This window comes from Balaenoptera physalus (genome assembly GCF_965194825.1).
Source record: "Balaenoptera physalus genome assembly, chromosome: 8".
Lineage (NCBI taxonomy): Eukaryota > Metazoa > Chordata > Mammalia > Artiodactyla > Balaenopteridae > Balaenoptera > Balaenoptera physalus.
In genome coordinates this window covers 436,990-450,249 of record NC_138887.1, presented here as the reverse complement: position 1 = coordinate 450,249, position 13,260 = coordinate 436,990, and the positions used below count along the sequence as shown (strand labels likewise).

The following is a 13,260-nucleotide window of genomic DNA, read 5'->3' as shown; positions in this document are numbered from 1 at the left end:
AGAAATAAGTGATTAAAAAAAGGAGGGCAAGGTGGTAAAGCAGAAAGTTAACATGTAGAATAAGCACCCAACCCAAGAGAACACAGCCAACCCACTGGAGCAGCCAACACAGACCCAGCGCTGCCGTACAGGGCACAGAGCCTGTAACGCAGTGTAAGCAAGCAAATGCAGGGACCCCTCTCGTGGGGGGTGAGTCTGATACCGAGAACCAGAGAGAGAGGGTCTCTTGCAGCCCCTAAGACAAGTTTGAGGAGGAATGAAGGAAGGAGTGTTCGGTGGACATGACCACAGAAAAGGAACAGGAAATCCCATCCCCAGGCCCAAACCCCCTAGAGGTCCAAAACACAGGTGTTCCAAGAAGATGCGATGACCCCGTGGGACAGAGCCCGTGGAACACATGGGAGACCAGGGCGTGTAATTCCCAAGGCAGATGGAAACACACAACCAGCTCTAGACCCGGAAGAGGCCAACTCAGAGATGCAGGGATCGCCCTGCCAGCATCTTCTTAAAAAAGAGAGTCTCTTGGGGGACAGGATGATTCCCTGCGAGTCAGGCAGTTGCAAGTTATGAGATTCACGCTTTAGGGGATTTTTGGTTGTGAGGCTGGTAAGGAGAGAGTGGTGCACGGTCCACACGGGTCTCCCCCGTGGCAGGGCGGACGCGCTAAGGGAGGGGGTCCCACACGCAGTACATCTGGACTTTCGGAGGCTGGGTCATGATGAGTCTGTACAGGTAGGTGTTTATCGGCCAGACCAGGACAGTTTAGAGAGAGAAAGCAGTGACTGCGCCGGGACCCGCGGTCCGTCTAGTTATGGCCAATGGGAGTAAATGCGGAAACCTCACGGCACCGTCCTGGTGAGCCACGCTGTTAGTTCCCCTCACTCACTAGGATCAATCAGCTCTTAGGACGCCGTGTTGCCACAGTGAACAGGGAAAACGCCCTCATTCCTGATTTACCAAGCAGACTGTTCTGGAAACTTTCCTGCTTATTCACATATCGAGCCACCCGGCAAGTCTTCCGTATGAACCCCATGAAGGCTTTCCAGGGGTATGTTTGTTCCAGGAACTGATGGGCTTTCTCAAATGTATGAAATACCCTGCAATCGAAAACAAAATTGAATAATGGTTTTCCAGAAGACAATATGACAAACTCATCTAAATACAAATATATACAAATGCCCGGCAGTCCAGTTATATAAGGAAATTAGAATCTTTGAAATAGTTTTCTTAATACGTATTTGTTTATTTATGAACTTCCCCCACACTGATTTGCAAAATGCAGGAAAATCATTTGTGGGAACACATAAAATATTAAAATGTAAGAACACATAAAATATCTCCATCAAGAGCGGAGAAACTGGAAAATTAAAGTCTACAATATGAAACGAGTTTTGAGTTAAGAAAAATACATTCCTATTTGACATATTTGACTGTGAACGTCCTAGCAGCCGAGGAGGATGGAAATTCATCACACATACAATTCACATTTGATAAAATAAAAACAAGGCAAATTTCCTGCAGAAGCACAGCTCCCTCGAGAGCCGCGCTTTGGCATCCTAGGTGACGTGATAACCAAGCACCTTGAACTAAACGAGGGCCCTAGATCCCCTAGATTTCCTGTGAGATTTAAGCCAACGGTTAAACTTTGGAGGGACTCTTCACTATTTCACATTTTGTATATGCTTTCCAACAGTACCAAACAGGTTAATCTTTTTAAAACAGAAAAAATATTAAACGACTCTATTTTATTCATAAGAAATAGGATACACTATGTTGATCTGTCTCTTGAGTAGAGAAGGAAGCTGTTGGAGTCCTCTCGGTTTCCAATTGTTCGAAAGTGTTCCATCCAACAGGTACTTATGCCGCGGAGAAAAGCCAGCCCGTACAGTCGTGGGGGGAGACCTTGGCTCCCGGCAGCCACAGAAGCCGAGTGCAGGGCAGCCTTACTTCCAACAGCCGTGCCCCCAGGTCCTGCCAGCCCGGGGCGTCTTCCCGTCTTGAAACTGGCATATTTGTGGGCCCAGTAATGATCTCTTGCAAATGATGACCATTAAAAGGCAGAGAGAACATTTCTTGTGGTACATAAAGCAATGAAGCTGTGGGCATCTGTGATGCAGCCTTTACCTGTTCTTACTCAGCTGGGGATCCCTTTGAACTGTACCCCGTACGCCTGGGACCACCTGGTCCTGGTCCTGGACTTGAGTCTTTGTTCAGTGAACAGACCCCACATACAGCCTCAGGCAGCCATAAAGCAGAGGGCACCCAGGCGTCAAGCCCGTCTGTGTTGGCCTGTCCCCCACCTGACCCCAGTGGGGCAGACGTCCCAGCACCACGACCCTGTAACCGCCCCCCATGGCTCATTGAGGCTGGGCTGGGGCCCTTGTTAACCAACACGCTGCAGAAGGAGGGACACAGCCCCTTTCTGAGAGGCGGCTCCCAACCCCTCTCTCGCCTGGGATCCCCGGGCTGCTGGGGGACCGCACAGACAGGCCACAAGGATGGAGAGAGCCTGGGACTCGGAGGAAACAGGACCAACTCCGCCCCGCCCCCGCGCCCCCGGTATCCCAGCGGCGTACCCAGAGTCCCGCAGCTACGAGGGAGGGGTCTGGTAGAACCAGCAGAACTACCCGCCGAGCTGCGGGGTCGTCCCTTGGTGATAACCAACCTAAGTTGGTTATCCAACCTCCAGTGTGAGCACCTTTGGTGAATCCACCTCAGAAATGAGCCCCCAGTGCCTGGAAGAGACCAGACGGTGGATACTCACCGCATCCTCCGGTGACTCAAGCAGCTTATGTAAAGCACTGGCCTCACTGGAAGAGTGGTGACAACAGCCCAGCCCCCCGCGGACCCCCCCACCGGATGCTGGCAGTCCCGGGACGCAGGGGAGCTTCTGTCTGGGACAAGCGTCCGTTCAGGCACAGACCAGTGGCGTTCTTCTTCATCCGCAGCTAAAAGACAAACGAGAGCCTGAGGGGCCACAAGGAGAGGGGCTGACATAGCTCCCTGAGAGCCAGAGTCCCGCAAACAGAAACCAGAGCTTTACAAGAAAACAAAGTTCTTCAAAAACTGCCTGTTCTCCTTATTACACTAGCACCATTCATAACAAGAGCAAAAGGAAATACTGCCTGAGCATCTGGAGTGTTCTATCCCAGTTGCTTACTTATGATCCTTTGCTGTGCTTTACCTGCTTTAACTCCGCAAAAAGCACGTCCTTTTCCAGTTTCAACTGGCCAGGCCCAGCAGGTCGAGAGTCCTTAGCAGATGTCTGCAGGCAAATGAGGATTTCTGTAGGATGGACAGACAGACGGGTTACCATTCACCCCTGGCCAGCTGCTCCACGCCCGACCCCTCCCTCACGTGGCCGGGAATCGAGAGGCTGAATCCTGGCAGCCGGCCGGTCAGCCTCTGGACCTGCTATCAGACACTTCACGTCCCCTCGAGGGAGGGGCCTGACGAAGTCACCCAACTCCGGCTCCTCTTTCTGCAGACGCACGAGCCTCGGGCAGCAGCTCCATCAGCCATCTCGCTTCCTCCTTCCACCGTGGGAAGCAGCAGAGTGCAGACGGCCACCTCCTGGGACTGCAGCCACCGTCAGTCAAGGAAAGGCATCGGGGCGGACGAGGGGGACCTGCTATCCCCACGGATGCCGAGGGGCAGGGAGTGGGCAGAGGACGGGGAGCGGATGGGACGGCAGAAAAGAGCCTGTCCAGGCCCCAGGCCGGCTGACGGAACAGCAGTATGTGGTCCCCACGGTGACACGCTATTCGTTCAGCCTGGATGTGCTGGATTTGAAACATCCCTGGGCACCATCGCCAAGCGCGAATATGTACGCACGCCCATACGTCACCTCCAGACCTGACGGGCGGCTTCGAGCCTGCGTTCCAGTCGCTCCCATGTTCCCGTGATTTGAGTTGGGGACAAATAACCCTGGAGTTACTTTACCTCAGACAAGGTGTAGATGCTGGGCCACCACATTCCTGAGAGCCCCGTCGAGCTGCAGCAGTCTCGTCAGGACCAGCCACAAGGGCAGCTCCCAAAGGACGCGCTGCAATTTCTGCAGGTGCAGTAAACTGAGGGCAGAAATAAATAAATGAAATGTAACGGGAAGCAGTTCAGTATGCCTCCTTGGGAAAAAATTCCACTCACAGGAAAATATCCCACAGCTTTGGGACTTCACAGACCAAAGTCCCATGTTCCCCACGTACACAGATAACCAGGTTCTTGACAGGTCGTATCGCTTGAATCCTCTGATTTGGGGATTCTTTTAGGTACTGAATATGGATTAAACACTCTCTTTACCCCAAAACAGAAACATATATCCCAAGTAGTGGGTAGAAGAGGCGAGGGTTAGGATAAAGTTCCAGGTGAGATTTAAAAATATTTGCCATGATTATGGTTCATGGTATGACCCCGAGGTAGAGAGATGAGGGAACAGAACAGAGAAATCCAGAAATGGATCCAAATGTAAATGGGAATTCAGAACACAAAGACGAGAGTAACTTGAGTCAGCAGTGGTGTGGGTGAGTAATGGAGGGTATAACCAATCTTTTGGAAACATCTGACGATTTGTGACTATTTGGAAGAAATAAAGTTGGAGCTCTTGGACTTCCCTGGTGGCACAGTGGTTAAGAATCCACCTGTGCAGGGGACACGGGTTTGAGCCCTGGTCCGGGAAGATCCCACATGTCGCAGAGCAACTAAGCCTGCGAGCAGCAACTACTGAGCTTGCATGCCACAACTACTGAGCCCATGAGCCACAACTAATGAAGCCTGTGCACCTAGAGCCCATGCTCCACAGCAAGAGATGCCACAGCAATGAGAAGCCCACACTGCAACAAAGAGTAGCCCCCGCTTGCCGCAACTAGAGAAAGCCCGCACGCAGCAACGAAAACCCAACGCAGCCCAAAACAAACAAACAAACAAATAAATAAATAAATAAATGTATATATAAAAATATATATATATATATATTTGCCATGAAACCTGCGGTTATCAGGAAATATCTTATATGGAAGTGTGTTTCAAGAGCGCTTCAGGTCGGGATCGGTAGCCACATGGCTGCGCCCATCTCGGGCCGCGGGGCCCGGAACCTGCTGCAGTTCCTGCGGCTGGTGGGGCAGCTCAAGAGAGTCCCACGTACTGGCTGGGTATACAGAAATGTCCAGAAGCCAGAGAGCGTATCAGATCACATGTATAGGATGGCAATTATGGCTCTGGTGACCAAAGATGAACATCTTAACAAAGACCGATGTGTACGCCTAGCCCTGGTTCATGATATGTCAGAATGCATCGTTGGGGACATAGCACCAGCAGATAACATCCCCAAAGAAGAAAAACATAGGCAAGAAGAGGAAGCTATGAAGCAGCTAACCCAGCTCCTCCCAGAGGATCTCAGAAAAGAGCTCTATGAACTTTGGGAAGAATATGAGACCCAATCTAGTGCAGAAGCTAAATTTGTGAAGCAGCTGGACCAATGTGAAATGATTCTTCAGGCATCTGAATATGAAGACCTTGAGAACAAACCTGGGAGACTGCAGGACTTCTACAATGCCACAGCAGGAAAATTCAGTCACCCTGAGATAGCCCAGCTTGTTTCTGAACTTGAGGCAGAAAGAAACGCTAACATAGCTGCCGCCGCCAGTGAGCCACACTCGTGAGATGCACTCCTGTAACAAACATTTTATTTTTCTGTTTCATGGTATTGTGTTTTGCCACTGTTGGTCTGTTGATTCCCCAGATGTGAGTCTGTTTATTTTCAATTGCCGGGACTCCAGCAAGAAACGTGATACAATCTGGACAGTGAAAGAAGCTACAGAACAGGGTGTGGTCCTGAAAATGCCCTGGATGAAGACTTGGAGGGTGGGGGGCTTTTTATGAACTGAATAAATAAATTTTGAAAACCCTAAAAAAAAAAAAAAAAAAAAAAGAGCGCTTCAGCGTCCGGACGGCGTGTGGCAGGGTCCAGGCTGCCCGGCTCCAACCAGACTCCTGCCCCCTGATGGGCGGCCCCCTGAACGCAGCCGGACGGGATGACCGGAGGCGGGTCACGTCCCTGCAACTCCGGGTCAGGATCGGGAGGAGGACGCCTGCGAGTGGCTTCGGTCCTTAGAGCAGGACGTGGCCACTGACGCCCCTGATCCCCGAGGATCCAAGAGACGGGGAGGGTCCCTGGGGCTCCTGGTCTATGGGGGTCCCGGCGGGACCCAGGGCGGAAGGGCCAGGACGTGCTGGAGGTGTGTAGGGTCGTCCAGGGGACCTGACGTGGCGTCTCTTCTACTGTGTGTTAAGTAACAGAGATGTTACTTTAAAACAGCTTCCAAACCGGTAACCAAGCAGGGAAGCCTTCAACGCCCACTCCCCGCCCCCCACACTGTGCTGCACGTGCAGCTCTCGTGTGACGGAACAGTGTACCCCGTCCTTTCTCCAGCTAATCCTGCAGACGTCTGCGGCTGGCTGCCCGCACCCCCTCCTGAGTGCCCTCGGCCCGCGGGGAGCCGCGCTGCCACCCCCCACCACGGCCCCCATGTGACCCGGGCAATCTCTTCAAAAGCAGCGCCCTGCTTCTTAACTGGGTTTCAGAAAAAGAAAAAGGGTCGGCAGCGTTTTCAGTTACCGCTTGTTAGGTGTGTCGTTAAAAACCCCATACGTACAGCGCCGTACAATCCGTACATCACAACTCCCTCTCCACACCATACAGGGAGAAAGAGTTTCTATGACCCGCAGTTTGAAATGAACCTTTTTGTGACAATATAAAGAAATCTTACTGTCCTCTTCCAAGGAAAGCCTTAACTTCAGGAGTTTACTAAGATTCATCAAGTTACTACAAATAGCCACATCTACTGAAGAAACAGACCCCGTGTTGCCCTAGACTCCACCGTGTGGGTGAGTCGGTCTCGGTACCTTAAAAATAAAAACACACGTCCCGCCTTTCCTACTTCTCAAATATTTCTGGAACTTATGTAAACATGTCAACTACACAAAAAGTTTAAATAAATAGGAAAACAAGTAGTTCCTTACAGGAAAGGACCTTTGAACTGTCTTTGTTCATTTTTAAATGAATGTCAAAGACGTGAAGACCTAAGGTCCACAATCTGAAAACCCTCTCAAACATCGTGCCCTCATTCGATTGCTTTCAACATCTGGACAGGTATCCAGATTGCTGCAAACAGTCCTACCAGGGTCCACAATGCAAGCCTTGCACTTTCCAGTTGCTAATAACTAGCAGTTTGTTGTCTAACCGGGGCTACATAGAATGCATTCCTAACAGTCTTGTCGTGCACACTTTAAAATCAGGGTTGTCTAGCCTAATGGACGATCCACCAGGAAATGTGCCTTACATCCTGGTAGGTGTGTGGCTGCCTTGGGGGCCGTCGACTGCCACACTGTCGTTCAGGAGGAGAAGGGCAGCCTGCAAAGCTCCCGCCACCGTGCAGGGCTGGCTTCCCTCCCCAGACTGAGTCCCCAGAGCCTCCAGCCCGTGGCCAGTCCCCACCAGGACCCTCTGGAAGAGGCTAACCTTCTGCCACTGGTCAAACACCTGCACACTGAGAAACAAGAACATTGTTACCAACAATAATAAACTGGAAATAATAGTGTTTAGTTAAGAAATAGTAACAAACCATTCTAGGTGACAGAGGGCCCATTTTTATGTGGCTGGCAGATTGAAACAGCTGTTGACAATTGTATTATGCTTTAATTTCTACTCAGAAATTAAAGATTACAAATTGCAACGATGGGTGCATGCAACTTTTTTGTTGGCCCCAATTCTCTCTTTCCTTCCCCCTTTCCCATTTTCAAAAGAGAAGGTATAACATACGTTTCTAAACAAGTGAAATATACCTTAAAAACTAAACTGACATGGGATAGCATAAGTATATCCATATGCCTTAGAATTCTATCATAATTAATACACAGTTACCAAGTACCATTTCATATCATGAACTTGGGGATACTAAAGGCAATTCATATTGTGGATTGTCAACATTACACCAAAACAGGTCCTTCCTGCCCAAACTGAGAGTGTGGGAGATGCATGGTGAACAGGGATGTGCCCTGAACAGCTTTCCCGTCACCACGAGCTCGCCACCCAGACAAAACGCACGGCCAGGGCTTCCACTGACCGTGCCGCTGCTGGTCAGCGCGATGCTGTCCCTCGATCATTTAGCACCAGATAAATTTAGTGTCTCCAAGTGGACAGTCAGACCTGTATTTTTTTTAAGGACGTTTATCCGTTATTTGAGAGTTTGACCTTTACCAGTGAGACATGTTAGGAAAAAAGGTAAAGAGGTGTGTTCTTTGAGAAAACATGTGATGAGAAACGCAGTGCCCAGTAAAGTGAACGGGGGGCGATGGTCACAAGCCTCTACCTCACACCCCTCCCCGGCCTCTCCAAAAGCAGAAAGCTGTGAGCCAGCCAGGGCCCCACGGTCTCTGAGGCCCCTGGCTGTGTGAGCACTCTGGCACTCCGCACACACCAGCGTCCCCGGGAAGACAGTTTCCCTTTATATTACAGTCACTGTTCAAGCAGAGGGCTTATCAAAACCAGAGTGAAGGGGCAGGCCCATCAGCACCCAGTGCCCAGGGGTACCGAATCCCTGCACCAAACGCCCAAGGAGGGCATCAAAGGACCCCTGTGGAAATTGCACATGCCAAAAATAGATTATGGTTCTTGCAATTGCCAGGTGATGTTTAAGTCTGAGAGGGACTTTGTGATGACTGCATATAGGATGGATAAACAACAGGGTCCTGCTGTAGAGCAGAGGGAACTATATTCAATATCCTATGATAAACCATAATGGAAAAGAAGATGAAAATGAATATATATATATATATGTAGAACTGAATTACCTTGCTGTACAGCAGAAATTAACACAACATTGTAAATCAACTATACTTCAATAAAAAATAAAAATTAAAAATAAATCAATAAAGAGGGCCTCTCTGGTACCGGCTGTGTTGAGTCCCCAGCGAGCCGAGGCCGGCAAATGCACGTGGAGAAGGTGCACGTGGTGTCCAGCCTGCGGGGCTCCTCACGCTTCTCCCCGGGAAGGACGTGAAGTCAGAGAGTGAATGTCGCGGCGGGGGCGCGGAATGAATGGACTGGCCCCTGTAACGCTTCAGTTAGCAAGATGCACCAGCTCTGGGGCTGTGCCATACAGCCTGTGCTGTAGTCAGCAGTGCTGTGTTGGACACTTGAAAATCAGTGAGAGAGTAGATCTCATGTTAAGTGTATAAAATTAAATTAAATTAAAATAAATAAAATCACCAACAAGGACCTACTGTAGAGCACAGGGAACTATACTCAATATTTTGTAAGACCCTATAATGGAAGAGAATCTGAAAAGGAATAGATATATATGTGTGTGTGTGTGTGTGTGTGTGTGTGTGTGTGTGTGTGTATAACTGAATCACTGCGCTGCACACCTGAAACTAACACGATATTGTAAATCAACTATGCTTCAATTAAAATTTTTTTTAAAAAAGTCAAACTCAGGGAAAAAAATTCCAAAAGATAAATAAACAAACAAACAAATAAAATCAAGCAGGGAAAGATGCAGGAGGAAAGTGCAGGGTCTGGACACGCCACGACACAGGTGTCTGCTGTGGGGCGGCACCTGTTTGCAGAGGTGCAGCTGGCTGATGGCGCAGGGCAGGTAGTTTCTGGCAGCTGACCACCTGGGGTTGCAGTCTGCAGGGTGACCCTCCCCCCCCCCCCCGCCTTTCTCTTCATCCTCATGGGAGCTGGACAAGGCTGAACACAGCATCCGCCCCAGTGAACTGTCTGGGAATCTGGCAACGATACGGAAAATATTTAGAAATCAAGGGTCTTTTTTCCTGGGATGTTTCTCTCCTAATAACACCACAATCTTGCCAAAGAAAAAGCTCCGACATTTGCTTGACTGAAGTTGTAACAGGGTGATAGAGTGATAACGTCCATGTGAATCTGCCTGGAAGGGAGGACTTTGGAATTAAGGAATAAGTTGATGACATTTTTTCAGGAGAACTGATGTTTCTCCAGGACTCGGGGATGGTTTCAGATACTGTTTGTCTCCACTCTCGGGCCAAAGGCAACCATGGGCCGGCCCAGTTTAACTGATACCTTGGACTAACAAATCTGCTTTGCCAAAAACATTTTCTTTTCTAATTATCAAAGATGGATGAAGTTGGAAGGGTTCAAATTGGAGCTGTGAGTCAGAAATTGCTTAATATTTTGAAACCAAAGCTCCTTTATTTCTGTAAATGAACTTCTCTAATACGGCTCCATAAAAATACTTACGTTCATGTTGGAAGAAACCGTGTTCCTCTATTACAGAGTTTTACAATTGTGGCATCATCTTTCAGAAATCCCATTGGCGGCAACGATCACAAAGCATTGAAGCCCGATTCGTTCCCTCTGTAGTTTCCTTCAGGATCCAGATTAAAACTATTCCCTGTGACTATTGAGGCACAAAGCCACAGACTCCCTCGTGGTCTCTGTATTTTCTTTTTTTCTTTAATTAAAAAAAAACACTTAGCAATACCACGTGACCTGTCAGAGAAATATGGCCCTGTCCCTGTCCTCAGGACCCGAGCTGTCTGTCTGAGGACACTCAGTGGGAAGACACCCCGTCCCAGGGAAGCAGATGCAGAGACCCCGGGCAGGCCAGGAGCAACAGGGCCTGGAGTCGGGCAGGACTGGGGGGACCCACGCTGATGCCGTAGGAAGGCAGGTGGTGGCCCCCCAGAGACGCTCCCGTGTGAATCCCCAGAACCTGTTAATGTATCATGTCACCTGGCAGGAAGGCTGTGAGGTTGCAGATGGAATTACGGGAGCCCATCTGCCGACTTGAGATGAGATTATCCCGGATCATCCCAACGACCTGAGGAAACTATGAGGGTCCTGAGAGTCAGGGTGATGCATTGTGAGAAAAACTCAACCAGCCATTACGGGTTCTGAGGATGGGAAGGGGCCACGAGCCACTGAAAGCAGCTGCCTCTAGAAACCGGAAGAGGCAAGAAAACGATGCCTGCCTGGGAGGCTCCAGAAGGGACACAGCTATGCAGACCCCTTGACTCCTTCCTGGGCGGTCGTTTGTTACAGCAGCCGTAGAAGACACACCTGTGAGACATCATGTCCACGGAGCTCTGTGGACACTCCATGGTATTTCCTGATCGTTTTCCTGTAATTCCAATCTCAAAATAGTTACCCTTCTAAGATAAAAGTTTTACGTAGTTTGACTCAAACTATACCCTAAAAATAAGAAAACAGGTCACAAAGTGCGGAGAAAACTGGAATAGAAGTCAGCCGACTGGGATTTCACATCCCACCTACAAAAGCACCCGTGAGAATCACCAGGGTCACAGTTCCAAGCCCGACAGGAAGTAGACTGTTAATAAAATTGCACCAGGTGTGAGACAGAGACATCAAACTCCTTATACAGCAGCCAAGGCTACAGCCTGCCCGGCAGGAGGGTCTTTCCAAACCCCACAGCAGCCCAGGAGTCAGCAGTGCATCGGGGGAGGGGAGCCAACTTCTAACCCCAGACCAAGAGCCCCGGCCTGGACCCCAGTGGTGGAAAGCCTCAGTCTGCACCCAAAAGTGCTGTCGGGGAAGCACCAGGTCGTGGGAACCCTGAGACGCAAGCAAAATCCACGCCCTGAGTGCAGACCCCGAGCCCAGTGGGAGGGCCTGGGTCTCCCCAGACATTCAGGACCTCGACCCTGACCCGGGGCGTCCCCCTGAGGTGGGAAGGGGGTCTTGCGGGACGGTCTGTGCAGGGAAGGGAGACAGGTGTGCCGTGCTTGCGTCCTGCCCCACACGAAGCAGAAGTGTCCACGGATGCGCCAGGTGACTAAAGGGACGTCAGCTGAGGGCCTCCGGACCCTCGGGAGCAGCAGCAAGCAAGGTCTAGAGGGTCAGCTGGTCTGACCCCGACGCCCTGCTTTCACAGTTTGGAGAGTGAGACTCAAATCTGGTGACCCCAGCTGCCCCGAGGACCTCCACCTCTGCTCCCCAAGCGTCTCTTTGCCTGGAAAGCAGTGCTCTGGTGCCCCCGCCCCATCTGGCCCCCGACTGGCCTCCAGAACCTCCCACCCTCAGGGCCTGAATTCTCCCCTGCTGCTGCTGAGAGCAGTAAGGTGCCCTGTTACTTCCAAACTGCCTTTGAGGCAGGGATAACACGACAGGTAAGAGGGAAGGAGCACTTGTAGAAAAGCCAGACACAGTGGCGGCCGCCGTGTCCAAGAAGCCAGAGTTTGATAAGGGAACTCCCATCCTGCGGCCCCACGAGCAGGTTCTGGGGTTGCTTCGAGAGAAACCCCAAGCCTGAGAAGCTATCGAGCACGTGCACCTCCTGTAGTTCAGCGGAATAATTCAGGATTCGTTCTGCGTGAAGGTCATCAAAACCAAATCGGGATTTCAGGTCAGCCTGAACCTTCTGTGGGTCCCACACCAGCTCCTTCAAGGACAGGCTGTATCCTGACTCTGCAAGACAACCAGTGATTTATACTGCCAGCTGCTATAACACTGTCACACGGGCTTCCCTGGTGGCTCAGTGGGTGGGAATCCGCCTGCCAATGCAGGGGACACGGGTTCGAGCCCTGGCCCGGGAAGATTCCCACATGCCACGGAGCAACTAAGCCCATGTGCCACAACTACTGATCCTGCACTCTAGAGCCCGTGAGCCACAACTACTGAGCCCGGGTGCCGCAACTACTGAAGCCCGTGCACCTAGAGCCCATGCTCTGCAACAAGAGAAGCCACAACAATGAGAAGCCTGAGCACCACTCGCTGCAACTAGAGAAAGCCCACACACAGAACAAAGACCCAACACAGCCAAAAATAAAAACAAATAAATAAATAAATATTTTTTAAAAAAACCACTGTCACAGGTCGAAAGTTATTCGGAAAATGATGTCTTCTCCACTTCTAACAGAAAGGCAAATGCAGACCAAAGGCCATTGGGACTGTCGAACAGGAAAAGCAAACAGAAGCTGATATGGGATGCTATAGTGTGGTGACATGACACATGCTTCCAGACATAAATGACTGCAAATTTCTAGAGGCTAATTTGATAACATAGCTCAAGAAATATATGAAATTCACATTATTGAACCCAATAATTTTATTTAAAAAAAATCTATCTCAAGAAAACTAATAAGGTACCTGAGGGAAAAGTCATGTACCACAATGTTATTGCATTGGTTTTATACTGATTAAATATTGAAAACCAGCTCAGTGTCTAGCACTGTGAAGAAAGGATAAATTACGGTATATTTATA

The 13,260-nt window shown here is 50.0% G+C and overlaps 1 protein-coding gene and 1 pseudogene across 2 annotated transcripts in view; one reads left to right on the top strand and one right to left on the bottom strand.

Moving 5' to 3' along the window:
- ABCA13 (ATP binding cassette subfamily A member 13) overlaps positions 1 to 13,260 on the bottom strand; it is a gene marked incomplete at its 5' end in the record, with an annotated part of 329,842 nt that overhangs the window by 270,458 nt on the left and 46,124 nt on the right. Inside the window, 7 exon segments of the mRNA XM_082473913.1 lie at positions 958 to 1,199; positions 2,812 to 2,948; positions 3,185 to 3,285; positions 3,358 to 3,481; positions 3,950 to 4,070; positions 7,338 to 7,591; positions 12,138 to 12,484. Coding sequence (XP_082330039.1) covers positions 958 to 1,199; positions 2,812 to 2,948; positions 3,185 to 3,285; positions 3,358 to 3,481; positions 3,950 to 4,070; positions 7,338 to 7,591; positions 12,138 to 12,484 — 1,326 coding nt within the window.
- Positions 5,043 to 5,920, top strand: LOC309665308 (5'-deoxynucleotidase HDDC2 pseudogene; annotated as a pseudogene). The gene has a single exon. The product of its transcript is annotated as a 5'-deoxynucleotidase HDDC2 pseudogene (transcript).